The 20,482-nt window shown below is 48.4% G+C and overlaps 1 protein-coding gene across 4 annotated transcripts in view; it reads left to right on the top strand.

Moving 5' to 3' along the window:
* Positions 1-20,482, top strand: part of HIVEP3 (HIVEP zinc finger 3) — a 306,678-nt gene that overhangs the window by 238,433 nt on the left and 47,763 nt on the right. For all 4 annotated transcript variants that reach the window (XM_064731316.1, XM_064731317.1, XM_064731318.1 and 1 more), the window contains one exon: positions 4,771-4,916. In XM_064731316.1, the coding sequence (XP_064587386.1) occupies positions 4,771-4,916 (146 nt within the window). The remainder of the gene's footprint in view (positions 1-4,770; positions 4,917-20,482) is intronic.

The raw sequence follows: 20,482 nt of genomic DNA, 5'->3' as shown, positions 1-20,482 counted from the left end.
CTGTATGATTTTGGCTCTCTGGTGCCTTTCATCTGTCAATGTTTTTGTGCTTTCGAAAGTTGCAATAAATAAACCTCGTGCTACATCTAGCAAGTCAATTGTTTTGTATTCCTCAGTAAACCTGGAAAGGTTGTCCCCTGCAGTGCTCTGAGCCCATAGCTCCCATCAGGAGGTGAAGTCACAACCCTAAAAGTTTAATTTTTGAGGGTTCTGAGTTTCTCCTGCTGCTGATTTCCTCACTGTCATCTCCATGCCCACAGCTACCAGCTCAAGACCATTTCTGCTGTTAAATATTCAGATGGCTTCTGGCACTGCCTTGAGCCTTTTGTCATTAAATTCCTGGTGCTTTTAGGGACACAGGACTGCACAGGGACCATTCCCAGGAGGCTTCTAGGATGGGTGTGTGGATGGTGTGGCCATGGGGATGACCTGGCCCCAAGGACAGAGAGTAGCCCTGAGTGGATTTAATGCTCTGAGCTGAGCTCCTGAAATTCCTGGGCAAATTTGAAATGCTTCACCCCAATTTTGCAAAACAACTTTTGAGTGAGTCCATCCCTCCTGTTGAACATCCCGTGGCAGTTCCAGAAGCTGGGGGGGCTGGGTTATATCCCCCTGGATTCTGTAGGACTCTGTTGGAGCTGCTCACTCTGTGGCTTACTCCAGAATTCTTGCTGGATTGTGTAGGCTTCTCTTGGAGCTGCTCATTCTGTGGCTTCCCCCAAAACTCCAAAACTCCCCCTGGATTCTGTAGGACTCTGTTGGAACTGCTCACTCTGTGGCTTCCCCCAAAACTCCCCCTGGATTTTGCAGGATTCTGTTGGAGCTGCTCATTCTGTGGCTTCCCCCAAAATTCCTGCTGGATTCTGTGGGATTTGTTGGAGCTGCTCACTCTGTGGCTTCCCCCAAAACTCCAAAACTCCCCCTGGATTTTGCAGGATTCTGTTGGAACTGCTCACTCTGTGGCTTCCCCCAAAACTCCCCCTGGATTCTGCAGGATTCTGTTGGAGCTGCTCATTCTGTGGCTTCCCCCAAAACTCCAAAATTCCCCCCGGATTCTGCAGGATTCTGTTGGAGCTGCTCACTCTGTGGCTTCCCCCAAAACTCCAAAATTCCCCCCGGATTCTGCAGGATTCTGTTGGAGCTGCTCACTCTGTGGCTTCCCCCAAAACTCCAAAATTCCCCCTGGATTCTGCAGGATTCTGTTGGAGCTGCTCACTCTGTGGCTTCCCCCAAAACCAGGGGACACAAGGAGGCTGCACTGGGGTGATTCATCCCCTACAGCCCAGGCTGAGGTGAAGCAGGTGAATCACCTGGGCAGCTGCCACTGCTGCCAGCCAGAGCCAAGGGTGCCCAGCTCTGCTTCAGCCTTCAGGGGCTGCCCGCAGGCCAAAGCCCCTCTGAAAACTGCTCTCAGCTGCCTGCAGCATTCCATCAATTACAGAGAATGTGAGGATATGGATCCAGGATCCTCATCCAGGATACGGATTCAGCTGGATGCTAGAGTGACTGTGGGAAAAGTGACCTGGGGAAAAGCTCTGCTTTCCTTTCTCTGGAGATCCCTGGGGGGCTGTAGGGGACCAACACCCCAACATTTTATTCCATGTTGGAGAGCTCACCTGAATTTGTTTTGTTAGGATTTAGAGGGCAACATCCCAACATTTCATTGCAGGTGTGGAGAGCTCTCCCTGCATATGTCCTATTAGGATTTAGGGGGCTAAATCCTACTAGGGGGCTAAATCCTATTAGGGTTCCAGGTTGGAGAGCTCACCTGCATTTGTTTTGTTAGGATTTAGAGGGCAACATCACAACATTTCATTCCAGGTTGGAGAGCTCTCCCTGGCTTTGTCCTATTAGGATTTAGGGAGAAATATCCCAACATTTCGTTCCAGGTTGAAGAGCTCACCTGCATTTGTTTTGTTAGGATTTGGAGGGCAACATCCCATTATTCCACTCCAGGTCTGGAGAGCTCTCCCTGGCTTTGTCCCAGGATTTAGGACATACCAACATTTCATTCCAGCTGTGGACAGGTCTCTCTGGGTATGTCCTATTAGGATTTAGGGGGCAATATCCCAACATTTTGTTCCAGGTTAGAGAGCTCACCTGCATTTGTTTTGTTAGGATTTAAAGGGCAACATCCCAATATTTCATTCCAGGTGTGCAGAGCTTTCCCTGGGTTTGTCCTGTTGGGATTTAGGGGGCAACATTCCATTATTCCATTCCAGGTCTGGAGAGCTCTCCCTGGCTTTGTCCCAGGATTTAGGACATCCCAACATTTCATTCCAGGTGTGCAGAGCTCTCCCTGGGCTTGTCCTGTTGGGATTTAGGACATCTCAACATTTCATTCCAGGTGTGGAAAGCTCTCCCTCATCCCACCCACAGATGCAGCTTTGATGTTCAGGTCCATCCTATAACAAACACGTTCATCGTGTAGGTGAGGTGTCAGGGCATGACTTAAACCTTGGGCTGGACAAGGTTTAGACACAAAATCCCCTCAACAAGTGGCAATTTAACAGTGAAAAAGCAGATTTGGCCCTGGGAACGTGTGGGGAGGTTGAGGATTCTTTTCTCCCGTGGGTTTTGTGGCTTTCTCTGGGCTGTGCCCTTGGCAGCGAAAGGAAATCACCCAGGAATGCTGATTTATGTCAGGCTGGGGTGGCTGAACCCCAAAATTGTGTGAATGTGTGTGAATGTGGGGGAAACCCAGAGGTTCAGGGTATGAATTCTGCAGATGCCCCCTCTCCAGACCTTTCAGATGTGCATTGCAGAGAGAGCATTATCCAGGGACAGAAGTTTGGGAACAGACACCCCACATGCTCAGGGTCACCCCAGCCATCCCACTTCTCTTCATCCTTCATTTTTCCAGGTGGAAAGAGCTGCATAACCTGGAGGGAGCATTTAAAAAAACTTGTTAGATGCAGGAATATTTTTTGTGTTGACAGAGTGACAAAATTATCCTTTGTCCCCTTAAAAAGGAAAAAAGCCCAAAAGTTTCTTGCCTCCATTAGCAAAAAAGACACCTCATAAGACCTGAGAAACTTCACCTCAAAATTAAGGATAGCCAATTGGACAGAAGCCAAAAATTTACTAGAAAAATAAGAAAACAAAGAAACTAATTGCTTTTGTGAAGTGTTTTACCAAGAGCAAGAGCCTCTTGCACCTAGCTCAGCTTTTCTCTGTGAGGAGTTTTGTTATTTTGCCTTTTATGAAAACTTTTTTATTTCCAACAATACCACAAAAGCCATTCTGCTAATTTTATGCCTTCTAAAGTAGCTGGGCTATCTTAAGTGTAATATAAATCTCCAAAAACTTTTGAGACCTTGTTGGAACCCAGGACATTCCTCTGGCTGCCCTGGAGAACTCCAGACCCTGGCAGGGGGCTCAGAGACCTTGGCATGGAGTCAAAACCACCTGTGCCTTTGATTTTAGCCCATGGAAACAATTACCAACTTTGTGTTAGGGTTTACAAGCCACAAGAGTTTGAATAGAATGATAGTGAATTTATCATCATGTGAAAATTTAAAATTTTGGGGTTTTTAGAATGGGAGTTCAAGAGGAAAGATGGAGGAATCTGGGCATGTCCTGTCCTCCTTCTTGTTGTCCTCTATCTTCTGCCGGGATGGTGACACTTCTGGATTGGTTTAGAGTAGAGACAGACTGTCTAACGTAGGTGATAGGTATTGGAAAATTATTGTAAATAAAATATATGTAGTTTTTAGTATAAAAAGATAACATCGGCCCAAGCCGGTCAGTGTGCCACAAACTGACCTGCCAGACAGACCTCAGGAGGTCAGAGAAAGAATGTGTCAGGAAAATGAATCCACAAATACCAGAAGTTTATGTCCAAAAAGGAGACAGAGGAGTCCTTTTACTTTATTCCAATAAAGGGAGAGGCCATGGGGCATCCCCTGGGGTCTCTCCAATTTTTGGAGGATGCAGCCTCCTTTTTATCCCAATTTCCCAGCTGCATTTCCCTTCTCTCTTTCCCCATTTCTGAGGTACTTGAGAGGTTCAGACTCCCCAATATGACTGATACTAAAGATTCCCCTCCAATGTATAACTCTTTTGATTGTTAATTCTTACAGAATTTAGGGGTTTTCCTTCCCCATTGTTTCTTTCATCTTTCAATGTCCAATTTCATTTATCAGCAAACCTAAAGTTTATTTGTAAAGGCAATTATCTTTTCCCATTCATCAACCAGTGGAATCCTTCCCATTGTTTCTTTTATCTCCCAGTGCTGGTTTTATCTCCCAGCAGACCCACAGCTGATTTGGAAAGACAAATCTGCTATTCCTCTCAAATGTTATAGATAAGAAATAATAAACAACCTTGAAAATGAGAACAGAGGAATCCTGACTCTTCTTTGGTCTCAGGGCTGGGAAAAAAGAGACTTTCCAACACTTTGGGATCATCTCAACACCAGAGAGACCCCGTCAAGCCCTAGCTCAAAAAGACTCCTGTATCAGTCAGGGGTCACAGCAAATCCCCCACAACCCTGAGGGCCCCAAATCCAGCAGGAGGGCCCCAAATCCAGCAGCAGGGCCCCAAATCCAGCAGGAGGGCCCCAAATCCAGCAGCAGGGCCCCAAATGCAGCAGCAGGGCCCCAAATGCAGCAGCAGGGCCCCATTTGTTGGGGGAGTGCCCCAATTCCAGCCCCTGGTGTCAGGATCAGTGCTGGGGCACTGCTGGCTCTGCTGGGGCTGTTTGCTCTGTGTGTCCTGCCAGTGATTCTGTCTGTAATCATGGATTGTTTTGCTCTTTTGGGGAGATAGGTTCATTTGCCTTCGCTCCTTTCTAATGAAGGTCGAAAAGATATAACTAGAGCTGAGAAGGAAGAGGAGAAAAGGGGAAAATCAGAAGAAGAGGCTCTTGTGACCAAGCGAGGGGAGCCGGTGAGGATCAAGATCTTTGAAGGAGGGTGAGTGTCTCGTTTTATTTATTTCTCTTCTTGTGTCTCACACTTGTGTAGAGTTGTTACAATGATGGCAAGGTGCCACTGGAGGTGAGCAGATGGAGCTGGATTTCAGTTTGTTTTCCACAGCCACTGTTAAAAAACTCAGCCCTCCAGATCTGGAGTGCATTAATTTCCTATTTTTGAGCTGTCTTTAAGTCAGCAGTCACCTGTATCTCTTTTCTTGAGTGGGTGGTTGAGTGAAGAGCACAAATCCATCTCGCAGCTGTCTCTGAGGTGATGTCTCTGTATCTCCTCCATCTTTCCAAAGATTGCCTTCTCCTGCAAATGATGTTCCTGATGGTTGTTCCCATCCTGAGGAGGGTCTGGGCAGGTCTTTCCTGATGCCTGGGGTTTGGGTGGGGAACTAAAGAAGCGTTTTGTTCATGTGATTTCCATCCCACACAACTGAAATAGCTCAAACCAGAATGGATGCAAGGCCTTAATTTGATGTGCATCTCAAACCTGGGCTCCAGGTAACCCAGGGGGTGCCTCAGGAATTCAACACTGGTCTAATGCTGCTGTTTATTTCTTTAAAATTTTAAAAAATAGCTCACAAGCAATGTGTCTGGGGGTTGCAATTAAAGATCATCCTTCCTGGGTGTTGCAGAGGGGGCCAAATTGGTGCAAGAAATTTCCAGCAGGATTTATCCGTTCTGCCCTTGCTGTTGGGTGCTCTTGGTTTCTGTGTGTTAGAAAAAGGCTTTCATTAGGCTGTGCTTGTGGTTTTTCTGCTGTTATCAGATGAAATTTGCTTTTATTTTAAAATACCTTGTTAGCAGATGGTCAAACTAGCAAAGCAAGAGGGAAAATCAATGCTTGGGGACAGAACAGCTGCTTGTTGGTCAGGAGAGCTCAGCTCTGCCCCAGCTGTGGGCTTTGTGTGCCCAGCTCAGGTTTCGGCAGGGATGGGGGATGCAAAGAGCCAAACAAGGCAAACCCTGCCATGGCTGTGGCCTGACTTGGCTCAGGGAGCAGCAAAATGAGAGATTTGGGGGGCTCAGGAAATCTCTGTCACCCTCCTGTGGCAGATGGGACCCCTGGGACCCACTGGGATGGTGTCTTGCTTTTGGAAAGCCAGGAGTCTGCTAAGGAAGGCAGGAGCCTCCCCTGAAATGGAGAACCTAAACCCTCCCCACCCCTCCCAATTGCTATAAATTTTAAATTAAGGGGCTCTCTGGCAAAAATATGGGAACAGGAATAACAGTTCTTTAATAGGGAGGAAAATAAAAAGGATAAAATAAACAATGCAGTGAACTAAACCAACATGCCAGAGTCAGAACCCAAGCTGACACCCTGTGGGTCAGGCTGTTGGCAGCAGTCCCATTGGAATTGTGGCTCAGCCCTCCTGCAGTGTCAGGGCTGGTTCTGCTGGAGCAGGGATCCTGGAGAAAGGTGCAGTCTCTGCCTCTGAAGATCCAGGGCCAGAGGCAGCTGCTGTTCCTCTGGGCAATCCAGTGCAGAAGCCGTGCTGGTGTTCCAGAATCTCCAGATTCTATCCGGGTAGGAATGCTTGGCTCCTCCCTCTGGGCTCCCATCTCCCAATGGGATGCTGTAGTTCTTATCAGCCATGCAGGGACATTCAATAGCTGTTATCAGCAGGTGTCCCCTCCTGAGGGAGGAGTGATTGTGGTCACTGAAAGAGAGATAAGGCAAACTGCCCACTTGACAAAGGTAATCTGCCATACAGATGGTAATGGAAAACATCTTGCATTGCAATTTTCAACAGGTGGGTTTTATTGCCTTCAATGCCATTGAAATCTCAGTTCCCCTGAACTGGGTGGTCCCTGTGGCTGCTCAGGGGGGTTCCTACATTTCTTCCTGGCCCTGATTGAAGCAGCTCAGCATTACCAGGACTGAAAATCCCCCTGCTCCTCTCAGAGCAGCTCAGGGGGGCTTCAGTGCTGTGCTCCTTGTGCTGGGCTCACACAGGGGTGGCTTTGTCCCCACCCCAGCACAGCCAAGGGACAGCAGGGTCTGTGCTGCTGCCAGGGTCTGATGTTGCTGTTTATTTCTTAAAAATGTTGAATTGCTCTTCCTGCTTGCTGCCATTCCCAGGATGGACTCTGAGAGCAGAGGGCTCGGGACACTCAGGCCATGTCCTTCTACATGGCAGCCACAATCTAAAGCTCTGTGCCGTCCAGGGCATGTGCCAGCCATCCTCAGCCTGTGTTGGCTTTAATTTTAAACATCCTGTGGCTCAGGCTGGGACACACCAGGAGCTCACAGCAATGAATTCCATGCCTGAATTCCATGTCTGGATGCCATGGCACTGCCCAGGGCCAGCAGGACAGGCTGTGCTCCCTGTGCCCCTGCCTCATTCCCACAAGGTTTTGGTGTTGGTGTGTGCAGCTCCAGCAGCCAGGACCTTTTCCTGCTGTTCTGTCTCAGCTATCTGCCAGGACCCTTTCCTGCTGCCCCTTCCCAGGGGTCTGCCAGGACCTTTTCCCCCTGCTCTTTCCCAGGTATCTGCCAGGACCTTTTCCTGCAGACAATTCCACAGGTGCCTGGTCTGTTCTTCAAGCTCCCAAATGGAACAGATTCCCTTTCCCGGCCATCTCTTGAAAATGTTTTACACCAAGTGCAGCCATTTTTAAGACATTATTTCATTCTCTTATTTTGCTTTTTTTCCCTATTAAAACTTCTTCCTTGACTCATTTTTGCCTTTATTTACTGGTTTCACACTGAATGCTCCTGGCCAGGCCCATCCTTCCAGGGGATGCAGTTGGACTCAAAGCTTTTGGATCCATGCCACGCTTTCTTGTCTCAACCAAGGAGTGAGATTATAAAGAAATTCACAAAATGCGCACTTGCTGCAACTCTTTTAGCTCCTTCTTCTCATTTTTTATTTCCTTGGAGCTCTTGCTTTTCTCTCTGCCATCTTCAGCACTTTTCCTTCTGTAGAGTCTTCTGGCTTCCCCAATCCCATTACTTTCCCCAATCCCATCACTTTCCCCCTCAGAGCACTTCCAGCACCATCTCTGAGATTTCTCCTGCTGCTCTCCAGCCTCCTAGCTGGAATTTTATTCCTTGGCTTTCAGGGGAGACCAGAAAAGCCAAATTTCCTCTTTTCACCATTCCCACTTGTCAGGAAGGAGCTCATGAACCCTCTCAGGGCACTGGGGGCAGCTTGGCTCCCCGTGTCTCCCCTGGATGTGTCTCCTTCACAGCTCTGGGAGTGGATTGCCTTCTGTGGAAAAGAAGTCTTTTCCTCAGGGTCTGGGTATCTGTTGAAAGGTGACTTTTAGGGCTCTAAAACCTTGCAGGGTCCTAGTTGCTAAAAGCTTTAGTGATAGAGAAATCCAACAAAGTTTGTCAATTTAGAGCTAAGCACTGCCCTGTCAGCCCAGGCGAGTGGAGGCATTTTTCCATGGGAAAAAGGAGTTATTTCCCCAGAGTCTGGGTATCAGTTGAAAGGTGGCCTTTAGGGCTCTAAGGATTTGCAGTGTCCTAGTTGCTGGCAGCTTTAGTTTTGGAGAAATCCAGCAAAGTTTCCCAATTTCTAACCTGGCGCTGCCCTCTCGGCCAGAGCGAGTGGCCTCAAATGGAGCCCATTTTCCGTGTGGAAAAGAAGTCCTTTCCTCGGGGTCTGGGTATCAGTTGAAATGTGACTTTTAGGTCTCTAAAACCTTGCAGGGTCCTAGTAGCTGGCAGCTTTAGTTTTGGAGAAATCCAGCAAAGTTTGCAGATTTCTAGCCTTCTAACCTCTGTTTCCTCCTTGGAAGGGTTTGGATCCAGCACTTGGGGGTTCCTGGAGGTTCCTTGAGCCTGGGTTTGGGATCAGGGCTCAGCAGTGCCGTGCATGGGGCTCAGCCCTTCCCTCCCCTCTCTGTGTGAAGGATTTGTGATGCCAGCTCAGGATGAGGCCCTGGGCTCCCAGAGGAAGTGGCTGTGGAGATTTGCAACTCCTGGTGAGCTCCCAGCCCTTCCAGCACCGGGCTCCTGATGGGAAGTGTTGGTGATGGGGAGAGCCAGGGAGACTGACTCAGTGATCAGAATCTGATTTATTGTGGGATACAAACACTTTTTTACTATTTCAGGGAGACTGGTAATGTGTACTGCAGTGATTAGGTTAAAATCACACACACAAACTTATGCATATAACAACAACTCTTGCTTGCAGAGTTTAATGGGTTTTTCCTTTTCTGGTAAATCCATCTGATTGAATCTTCTTGCAATCCAGGTCTAATTTTCAAAGTTCCGTTTGCTTTTGCTAAGGAATCCTGTTATCAAATCTCTTCTGTCAGCCAGGTCAAAAATCCATCATCTCTCTTGTGTCCCCCACCATTCCAAAAGGAAGGGGCTCTGCAGACCCTCTGCAGCCTCTCTGGTGCTCTGGAAGCCTCGAGAGGGACCTGCATGGTCCTGCCTTGACCTCTGCACATTGCACTGGGGCTGGGTCCACAGGGTTTTCTGCTGGAAGAACAAATTCCTCTTGGAGAGGAACTGAGTGCCTTGAGGTCACTACATGTGTAATTTCAGCCGCAACTTTTTATTTGGAATCGTGGAATTCTGTCAGACTGGATCAATCCCCACTCTGAGCAGATGGCCCCAGCCCTTGAGGGGAGGCTGGAGTCATTTAACACCCCAAGGACGGGTTGGGGGCTGCACAGGCTCCTCAGGTTGTGCTTGGGAGAGCCATTAAACAGTCAGGTCAATGCCTGAGCTTCTCAAGGATCCAATCAAAACATCCACTGGGCTCCATTAAACAGCCAGGTCAATGCCTGAGCTCCTCAGGAGCCAATCAAAGCATCCACTGGGCTCGTCCTGAGGGATGCTCTGCTGGTCTGGAGCAGGGAAAATGATCTCTGAAGGTCAGGCTGGCCAGCAGGAGAAGTGCTGTGGTTCCTTGGTGGCTCGGTGTCACCTTCACCACCCCCCTGGGGTGCCCATTCTGCAATCTGACATCATGGAACCAGAGATTGGTATCGACCTGGGGCGGGCTGGGCTCTGTGCTGCTCTCAGGCTCTGCTCAGGGACGTGCTCCCTGCTCGCTGCCATTCCCACCATGGAACCTGAGAGCAGAGGGCTGGGGATGCTCAATCCATGTCCTGCTGCTTCACAGCCCAGCCCTCTGTGCTGTTATGCGGACAATTAGTTGGTTTAGTTAATTAGTTAATTACGACCAGTGGGAAAAACAGTACCAAGATCTATACAGCTAAAAACCTTAACTGACATCCCCAAACCAGTGCCATGTGTAATTTTCTCTTTGGAAAACCTCCCTTTTAACTGCTTTAGGGGAAAAAACCAGTTTTGGCTGTAATGTTATGATTGGAGGCACAAATATCTAAGTATCCTGGCATTCCCACCATAAAAACACCTTCCCTTCACGCCATCCCCTGAAAAAAACCCACACATCCACAAGGAGGGCATTTCACTTCAGAGGGATGCTCAGAGTGGGGCTGTGCCCCAGAGGCTGCTCCACTCTGCAGTTTGGAGGAATCCAAACCCTTCCCTCTTTGTCTTCACCAAAATGTGACACAGTTGGAGGTGCCCAGCCATAGGATCTCCTGAACTGAGATCTCCTGAACTGGGGCTCTGAACTGGGGTTGTAAATCCGCATCTCCTTCAAGCCTGGATACAGCCCCTTTCTGAATGATTGGGGATGCCTGAAGCTGACCTTCACCTTCCCTGGAGAGCCCCAAGGCTGACGGCTGGAGCTGCCATGTAGCCCTTCCCTTCCCTTCCCTTCCCTTCCCTTCCCTTCCCTTCCCTTCCCTTCCCTTCCCTTCCCTTCCCTTCCCTTCCCTTCCCTTCCCTTCCCTTCCCTTCCCTTCCCTTCCCTTCCCTTCCCTTCCCTTCCCTTCCCTTCCTTCCCTTCCCTTCCCTTCCCTTCCCTTCCCTTCCCTTCCCTTCCCTTCCCTTCCCTTCCCTTCCCTTCCCTTTTTTTGGGGTTTTAGGCACTTAGGAACACCACAGAGCCCTCGATCTGCCTCCCTGAGCCTGAACAGCAAAATATTTTCTTCTGCTTGAAGGAGAATGTAGAAAATGGAGCTGATTTATCAGATTTGAACTTGATTGCTGATGAGTGGATGGATAAGAAGAAAATCCCCACCTGGCTTGACCAGGAGCTGCTCTGAGCCTCCCTGCCCCGCTCTCCTCCTTTGCTGTGGGAGCTGTGGTGGCTTCCCAGGGCTGATGTCACCCTGTTGGGGAAGATGGAACAGGAAAGCCTTATAAATATGATTGCCTGGCAAAAGGTTTTGAGAATATGGAAACTGTAAGTGAGATTGAAATGAAAGCAAGCTTTGAGATCCCTCAGTTACTGAACAACTGGAAAACAATGGCCTGGCCAGCTGAAAGTGATCCCCTTTGGATCAAACAATCCCCTCTGCTTGCAGACAGGCCCAAGGCTCAGAGCAGACCCTGCCAGCTTGGCAGAAGGCCCAAAGAGGAGTTTTTAGGGTTTAAAATGTAACCCAGTGTGGTAATGTAATGATTCTTATAGGCTGTATGGAAATGCTGTAGGACTTGTATCTTGTACTAGATTGGTTAGTGAGAATTAGAATATTCAGCACAGAAGATTTATGGTATTGTAAGGGGAACCTCTCGCTCTTACCCCTTTCACTCTCTTATGGTTTTACTCTCTTATCCTCTCCACCCCTCTCTTCTCTCAGGCCTGCTCTGAGCTGTGGCTGGCAGCTCCCAGCAGGGCCCTGCACCCAGGCCCTTTGCAATAAACCACAAATTCCCAGCTCTGGCTTCGGAGATCTCTGCTCTCCGTCCATCCCCACCGTCCTACCCCCAACACTCTTACACCACCCCGTTCCTGTGGCCAGCCCAGCTCCCTGTGCTCACCTGCTGGAATTCCCCTGGACAAAGGCTCCGTGCTGAACCAGCCCTGACCCCAACCCCCGCCAGGGGATTTCCTCGGCTCAGACAAGTTCTGAGAATTGTCCCTGTTTGTTTTGGAAGGAGTCACTGGTCCCAAAGGCAGGGGTTGAGGGGACCAGGAAAGGAGGAATTTGAGGCACTTCCCGCTACCCTGAGCACCAGGGAGAGCCAAGGGCAGCTCCTTTGTTTAACATAAATTGTGGGATCAGGGATTACCCAGGGTAGGAAGGGACCACCAGGATCCTGGAGTCCTGGCAGAGGCAGGACTAGCATACCTGGCTGTCGTGGCAGTGAACTTACTCAGAGCCCGAGGGCAGTACCTGGAATGGGAACACACCTCTGTGGAGCAGGACTGGGCTTAAACAGGAATCACCAGATCCCAGAATGGTTTGTTTGGAAAGGAAATGAAATCTCACCCAGTGCCACCCTGCCATGGCAGGGACACCTGCCACTGTGCCAGGTGCTGCCAGCCCCAATGCCCAGCCTGGCCTTGGGCACTGCCAGGGCTCCAGGGGCAGCCACAGCTGCTCTGGCAATTCCAGCCCAGCCCCTGCCCACCCTGCCAGGGAACAATTCCCAATTGCCAAGATCCCATCCAGCCCTGCCATTCCTCTGGCACTGGCAGCCATTCCCTGGCTCCTGTCCCTCCATCCTTGTCCCCAGTCCCTCTGCAGCTCTCCTGGAGCCCCTTCAGGCCCTGCAAGGGCTCTCAGCTCTCCCTGGAGCCTTCTCCTCTCCAGGGGAGCACCCCCAGCTCTCCCAGTCTGAATATTTTGCTCCATTCCTAGATATAAGCAAACAATTCCTGTAATTTACATTTTTGAGTGAAAGGGGTTTTCCTGAGTCTGTTTGCTTTGCATGGTAGGGAGAAATTGATGCTCAGACCTTTCCATGAGGGCTGCTGGTGCCAGACTGACCACTCAGCATCCACTCGAGTATCTCCTGGGGCTTTGGCGGCTGGATTTCCCCTGTCCTGAGAAGCTCTGAGCAGGCACTGCTACTCCACTTGCAGAGCCCTCCTGGGAATCCCGGAACCATGGGACCATGGTGTTATCTTGGTTTGGAAAGCCAGGTGTCTGCTGAGAAAGGCAGGAGCCTCCCCTGAAATGGAGAATGCAAACCTCCTACCTCTGAATTAATATAAAATTTTAATGAAGGGCCTCTCAGGAAAAATTTGGGGGCAGGAAATAACAGTTCTTTAATAGGGAAGAAAATAAAAAGATAAAATAAACAATGCAGTGAACTAAACCAACTGCCAGAGTCAGAACCCAAGCTGACACCCTGTGGGTCAGGCTGTTGGCAGCAGTCCCATTGGAATTGTGGCTCAGCCCTCCTGCAGTGTCAGGGCTGGTTCTGCTGGAGCAGGGATCCTGGAGAAAGGTGCAGTCTCTGCCTCTGAAGATCCAGGGCCAGAGGCAGCTGCTGTTCCTCTGGGCAATCCAGTGCAGAAGCCGTGCTGGTGTTCCAGAATCTCCAGATTCTATCCGGGTAGGAATGCTTGGCTCCTCCCTCTGGGCTCCCATCTGCCAATGGGATGCTGTAGTTCTTATCAGCCATGCAGGGACATTCCATAGCTGTTATCAGCAGGTGTCCTCTCCTGAGGGAGGAGTGATTGTGGTCATTCAGAGAGAGAGATAAAGCAAACTGCCCACTTGACAAAAGCCAGCTGCCATGCAGATGGCAAACCGATACAATTTCCTTGGCAATCCAGGACAGGCCTGCTTTGGGTTGGGTTAGAAGGGACCTTGAAGCCCATCTCATCCCAAACCCCACCACGGGCACGGCTGCTCCCCCCCCAAAATCCCATCCTGGCTGTTCCAAACTCTCCCAGCATCACCAATGTAAAGCCTCAAGCATCTGACTGCACTGGAGTTTATGCTGCCTCAACAAAGGGTATTTTAATTAACAAGTGGGGTTTATGTGTGGAATTTTGGGTTGTTTTTTCAGCCAGGACTTCACCAGCAGTGCAGTGGGGTGTTTCATGACCCTCAGCCCTGTTTCCCATCAGCTCCAAATACCATTAACCTCCTTATGGTGGGATGCCTGGAAGAAGGGAGAAGAAATCCTGGGCTGGGAAGAGCTCAGCTGAGCAAAACCTGCTGGCAACTTTCCAAAATCCCTCCCAAAGGCACCAGGCCCCATCTCCCTCCCAAAATTTGGTTTTCTGGTGGGTTTTCCATGGGGTTTGGGTGTAGCCTGAAGGGTTGTGATGCTTCCACTCACCAGGATCTATCCTGGGTGCCAGGGAAAGGTTCTGGAGCTGGGCCAGGGCAGCTCAGGCTGGAGATCAGGGCAAGGCTCTGCCCCCAGAGGGTGCTGGCACTGCCCAGGCTGCCCAGGCAATGGGCACGGCCCCGAGGCTGCCACAGCTCCAGGGATGCCCAGGCTGGGCTTGCTGGGGGCTCTGGGCAGGGTTTGGCTTTGGGATTGATCATCCCTGTGGGTCCCTTCCAGCTCAGCATATTCCATGATTGTGTGAGAGTGAGGGATGGGGGAGATGAAGGATGGGGGAGAAATTTGGGCAGCACTGCAGGGATGGCCAGGGTGGGGCTGTTGGGGGGTCCAGGAGATGGATGAAAGATTCCACTCTGAATATTCTACAATTCTCCAAAAAGAACCCAAGGTCTCTTTCAGCATCTTTACCCCTTTTTATTTATTTTTTTTTTTGATAGAACAAAACCCCCACTTTTTCTCCTTAAAAACCTAATCCAAAGGAGACAAAACACAGCATGGCAATTTAATGAAGGAGAAGTTTTTAAATTTTCCCGATACTGACAAGATGAAAGGGGGAATTGTTTAAGAGGCAGCTCAACTGCTTTAAAGATGCATTCCTTAATAAGAGGAGGGAAAAACAGCAAGGAGAGAAAAATATTTGCAAAATGAGAAGAATCTGTGCTTTTTGCTTTGGAAATCATTATATGCTTACAGTAAAATGTACTTAAAAGCCAAAATGACAAAAAGCTTCAATTCCATAGGAAACAAATGCTTTTTTTTTTTCTTTCTCCCCATAAAGCGTCTTCATGAAAATTTGGATTTTTCTCGTTAACTTTTGGTTTAGTTAAAAAGAAAATGTTTTCCCTGGTAACTCAGGGAACAGTCAAAGCGAAAAATCAATTTTTTCCAGTGGTTTGTTCAGGAAATCTTTCCTTGGATGGAGGTAGAGGGTGGGAAACAGCACTGGGCAGAGGAAGAAAGGCAGAAATGTAAGTGCAGAGTCAGAGCAGGAGCAGCAAAGCAAAGGTGGCGCTTGCTGGGCTCTGAGCTTGGCCACCTCAGTGGGGTGCAGCGTGTCCTCATGGGATCCCAGCCTGGTGTGGGGTGGGAGGGACTGAAATCCCATCTGATCCCATAGCCCAGGTTGGTTTGGGGTGGGAGGGATTGAAAACCCAGCTGATCCCATAGCTCAGGGTGTCCTCATTGGATCCCAGCCTGGTTTGGGGTGGGTTAGACTGAAACCCCATCTCATCCCACACCTCAGCCTGGTGTGGGGTAGAAGGGACTGAAATCCCATCTGATCCCATATCCAAGGGTGTCCTCATGGGATCCCAGCCTGGTGTGGGGTGGAAGGGATTGAAATCCCATCTGATCCCATAGCCCAGGGTGGTTTGGGGTGGGAGGGACTGAAATCCCATCTCAACTCCCACCCTAGGTGCTCCAAGCCCCACCCAGCCCAGCCTAGGCTGAGGTTGTGTGGAAGCGCTGGCAGAGGAAGGGATGGGGTGGCTACAGCTCCATCCCTGCCCTGAGCTGCCCTCAGCAGCCAGGCCTGCCCTGCCTGCTTAGGAAAAAGTCTAAGACAAATATTATAAGATAAAAAATTAATAATATGTATAGAATAAATATTTATTATATATTTAATAGAATAATTATTATATTATATGATTATTATTATCATGATAATATATTAGATTTATTATATTATATATACTATATAATATAAATTATTATTATATATATTATATAATATTATATTATATTATATATATTATATTATAATTTATTGTTATATATAATTATATTATATTTATTATATTATATTATATTATATTATATACCATAAATACAATTATATATTAGATATTGTATAATGTATGTATAATATATAATATATAGTATATAGTATATAGTATATAGTATATGGTATATAGTATATAGTATATAATAATAATATACATAATACATAATATATTATACATAATACATAATATATATAATATATATAGTATATAATATATAGAATAAATATATACAACATACAACATACAACATACAACATACAACATACAACATACAACATACAACATACAATATACAATATACAATAATTAAACCCCCCCAAACCCCATTAAACTCTGCACATTTGACTCATGATCACAGCCCCTTCCCAGCTCCGCCCCAGCCCTTGGCTGGATCACAAAGGATTTTCCAGGCTGGGGCTGTTCCCATTTGGGTTGTGCAGGGGCCAGGCCAAGCTTTGGGATTCCAGGATGTCCCCAGTGCCTTTCCTGTCGCAGCAGCTGTGTTTGTGTGTTTGTGCCAGAGTTCCTGCCCAGGCTGTTCCCAGCAGCTCCCGGGGAGCTGGGGCTGGGGCTGGGCTCCCCAGGACTCTGGGATAAACCCTTCCCCTTTCCATCCTCGCCTTTCCTGCTGTGTGAGGGGACTCACAAACTCCCCAGCTTTGAAATATCGACCGGGAATTGTTGATGTTTCCTGGCCTGGACACCTCTCTCCACAAACTGGGTTGATTGTGCAGTTTATTCCCGTTTTCCCAGGAAACCCAACTGGATTTAAAATGAAATACAGGATGGTAATGTAATGATTCTTATAGGCTGTATGGAAATGCTGTAGGATTTGTATCTTGGACTAGATTGGTTAGTGAGAATGAGAATATTCAGCACAGAAGATGATTTATTGTATTGTAAGGGGAACTTTGCTCTCTTACCCTTTTACGCTCTTACCGTTTTTACTCTCTCACCCTCTCATCCTCTCTCCCCCTCTCTTCTCTCAGCCTGCTCTGAGCTGTGGCTGGCAGCTCCCAGCAGGGCCCTGCACCCAGGCCCTTTGCAATAACCCACAAGTTCCAGCCCTGGCTGCAGAGATCTCTGCTCTCCATCCATCCTGACCGTGCTACCCTTCAACGCCCTTACACCCAACAAACCCAGAAGGATTTCGCTGAGGTTCTTGTCTGGTTTCCTTCGTTATTTTTTCCCAGTTCTTTCTGCTTGGTGCAGCCTGAGCCGTCCTCGTGGGTGCTCATTTCCCACAGCCAATTATTCAGAAATGTTGTCTGCAGTTTCCTGCCTGACCTCGTGTGGGATGCTCGAGTTTCTGCACGGATTTCCTTCCCCCTAAGAACCCTGTGAGTGTCCAAGCCCGTGGGATTCCCCTGCTGGGGGAGGAGGAGGAGGAGGAAGAGGAGGATGCACTTCCTGAGCCCAGCATTCCCAGGGGTTTTCCCAGAATTTTACTCCACTCAGCACGGGTTTTATTTTCTCTCTGACAATAATTCCTGTTTGTTCCCAGCTCAAATCAAGAATTAATAAATGGGACCAAGCAGGAAAATGCCTTTTCTGCCTCTCAAAGGTCCCTGGAGTACCTGGCTGGGACCTGTGTCACCTGTGAGGAGTGAAGGGTGTCCCAGTGCCACACTGAGCACTAAAGGAATTTAGAATCTACTCATTATTGCATTTTTCCAAGCAATTTCTTTGCTTGTAACACCTGGTGGACCCAAGGATCAGCCCAGGTGGGTGAAGAGGAGCAGCATCTGCTCTGAGGTGGGCACACAATGGGTGCCTGGGCAGGACAAAGCAGGATTTCCCTTTCTTCTGCAGGGCAAAGGTGAATTCAGGGAGCCAAGGGGGAGAAAAGGAGCCCTGCCCTGCTTGGGGAGCTCCTCCAGGCCTTGCTAGAGATTTGTGGCCCTGCAGCCCACCCTGTCTCAGTCATTCCTTGGCAAAAATGGAGGCAAAATCAAAGCTGGCAGGAGTGGTGTTGCATTTTTAGACCTCCTGACTGTCCTCAGGTCTGGTTGGGCCATTCCCAGCTTTTCACAGAATTCCCAGAATCACTGGGTTGGAAGAGACCTTCAAGACCATCGAGTCCAACCCAGCCCCAACACCTCAACTCAACCCTGGCACCCAGTGCCACATCCAGGCTTTGTTAAACACACCCAGGGATGGGGACTGCACCACCTCCCCAGGCAGAACATTCCAGAACTTTGTCACTCTTTCCATAAAAATCCTTTTCCCAATATCCAACCTGTATTTCCTTGGGCAGCTCCAGTCTGTGTGCTCTGGTTCTGTCAGTGCCTGCAGACAGAGCCCAGCCCCAGCTGAGCACAGGCACCTTTCAGGAGCTGCAGAGAGTGATGAGGGCACCCCTGAGTCTCCTTTTCTCCAGGCTGAGCACCCCCAGCTCCCTCAGGGCTTCCTCACAGGGTTTGTGTTCCCAGCCCCTCTCCAGCCTTGTTGTCTCCTCTGGGAGGAGGCTCAAAATGGGCTCAAACATCTCAAAATCCTTCCCAAGCTGAGGGGCCAGAACTGGACACAGCTCCTGAGGTGGATCCTCTTCCCTGAGCTTTTGTGTGACTTCATCTCATTTTGGGTTCAGGGGTTTGCTATGAAACCCTGAGTTCACAACTTGGAGTCATTCCCTGTAGTGAGGCTGAGGGTTTTGGGGTCTGGGAGGGGGACAAGGGCAACATGGGGGAGAGTCTGAGGATGGAACCTCTGTGCTGACATGATTTTTATACCATTTTAAAATTTGAAATATAAACCAAATTAATTTATTTCCAGTATAAATGAATTAGATACCAAAATGAACAGAGAACATTCAGGATTTGCCTGTGGGTGTTCCAGGTCTGCGGGGCTGTGGGCAGGGAGGAAATGTCGTGAGCTGGGAGCAAATGTGAGCAAATTCAGCTGTCCAAGAGCAGCTGAAGGAACAGACAGGAGCATTTCACACAGCCTCAGTCACACAGGTGAGGGGACTGGGGAGAAAGAAGCAGGATTTGATCACACAGACAATTGTGGCAGCTGGACAGGGATGGAGAGAGGCAGAATTTGGTCAGAAGGGAAGAGCTGCAATTATCCAGCAGGTGAGGGACAGGCTGGAAGCTCTGAGCTCTCACAACAAAAAGAGGGGAGTGGAATGGAGAGAAAAGTGAGAAAAATGGCTCAGAAATGAGAGAAAAATGGCTCAAGTTGCTGCCAGCAGAGAAGGTAAGAAAGGCTGAGGGTCAGAGCTGACTTTAGGATGTGGAAATGCCAAAGTCCCAGGAATGGCTGGATGCAGGAACCAGCTTCAAACACTCCTGGTGGGTTTTTGTTGGCATTTCCACGGGGGCACCTGTCCTCAGTTCCCTGGGAAAAAACCATTTCCCTGCAGTTTTAGATGCTTTCTTTTGTCAGGGAGTTGAAATGAAAATGTATGAGTGTGGCATTCACATTCTCTTGAAAAATCCCTTCGCCCAGGGTTTTTCTCCTGGGAAGCTGAGAAGCCTCAGAGAAAAGGAAAATAATTCTTATCTCATTTGCTTCTGCTATGTTTTGCTGCTTTGGAATGTGTTTGGAGATTGTTTACCCACAGGTGATTGTTCCATTGGATTCTGCTGTGAGTTTTTTCACTCTTTGGCCAATCAGGGCCAAGCTGTGTCAGGACTCTGGAGAGAGTCACGAGTTTTCATTATTTATTATCATTATTTATTATTCATCATTTTTTATTTCATTTCATCTTTTTAGCCTTCTGTAAGTTTCCTTTTTGTATTCTTTAATATAGTTTAGTATAGCATTCTTTAATATAATATAGTATCATAAAATAATAAATTAGCCTTCTGAGAACATGGAGTCAGATTCATTCCTCCCTGCCACAGGAAACCCTACAAATACAATAAAGGAGAATTTCTGTCAAGTCCTGCAGCAAATCCGTGATCACCTGGGCTGTCCCTCCTTATCCCTGACTGCCAGGAGTGACACAAGGCCTGACTCAGGGCCAGGGGGTGACAGGGGCCAAATGTCTGCACTAATGAGCTGTGCCTGTGAGCAGAGCATTCATGGGCTGCTGGCAGAGCTCCAGCCTCTGGGCTTTGCTCTTCATCCCTGCACTGACATCAATTCCCTGCTAAATCAGAGCAGGCAAAGGTTTTTTATCAGATTTTTATCAGATTGCCTCAAGATCAGGCAGTTCTTAACATCTGCACAGCCCGGCAGCCTCTCTGGGTCAGATTAATCCCTTTTCTGACCCAGGGATGAGGCAACCCAGAGATGTTTTAAAAATTTCGATTTTTAAAAACTTTGAGAATTTTCTACAAATCCATTTCCCACTGGAGGGGATTTCTGGGAGCCTTTAGTGGATTCCAAGCCTGTGCAATCATTTAGGAACCTGATGTGCAAACAGACAGAGCCAGGGCCCAGCGCCTGCCACCCCATCCCTGCTGCCCTGGGAACGGGGCAGGAAGGTGACAATGAGAATGTCCCTGAACGGCTTCTGGGACTGCCTGTTTGTCACTTTCTAATAAGAAAAACATTATTTTGGGGAGACAACTCTCTGTGCAAGGCTGATGTTGATCTGATTCCTGTTTTGTGTCTTTTTTAGTTTTGGGTTTGGTGGGCTTTTTGTGTGTGTGGTTTCTTTTTGTTTGTTTCTTTTTTGGGATTTTTATTTTTTGTTCTGTTTTGTTTGGATGGTTGGTTTTTTGTTTT

The sequence above is a fragment of the Zonotrichia leucophrys genome, chromosome 23 (assembly GCF_028769735.1).
Source record: "Zonotrichia leucophrys gambelii isolate GWCS_2022_RI chromosome 23, RI_Zleu_2.0, whole genome shotgun sequence".
NCBI lineage: Eukaryota > Metazoa > Chordata > Aves > Passeriformes > Passerellidae > Zonotrichia > Zonotrichia leucophrys.
The sequence above is the reverse complement of the archived record's forward strand: the minus strand, read 5'-3'. Positions and strand labels throughout refer to the sequence as shown.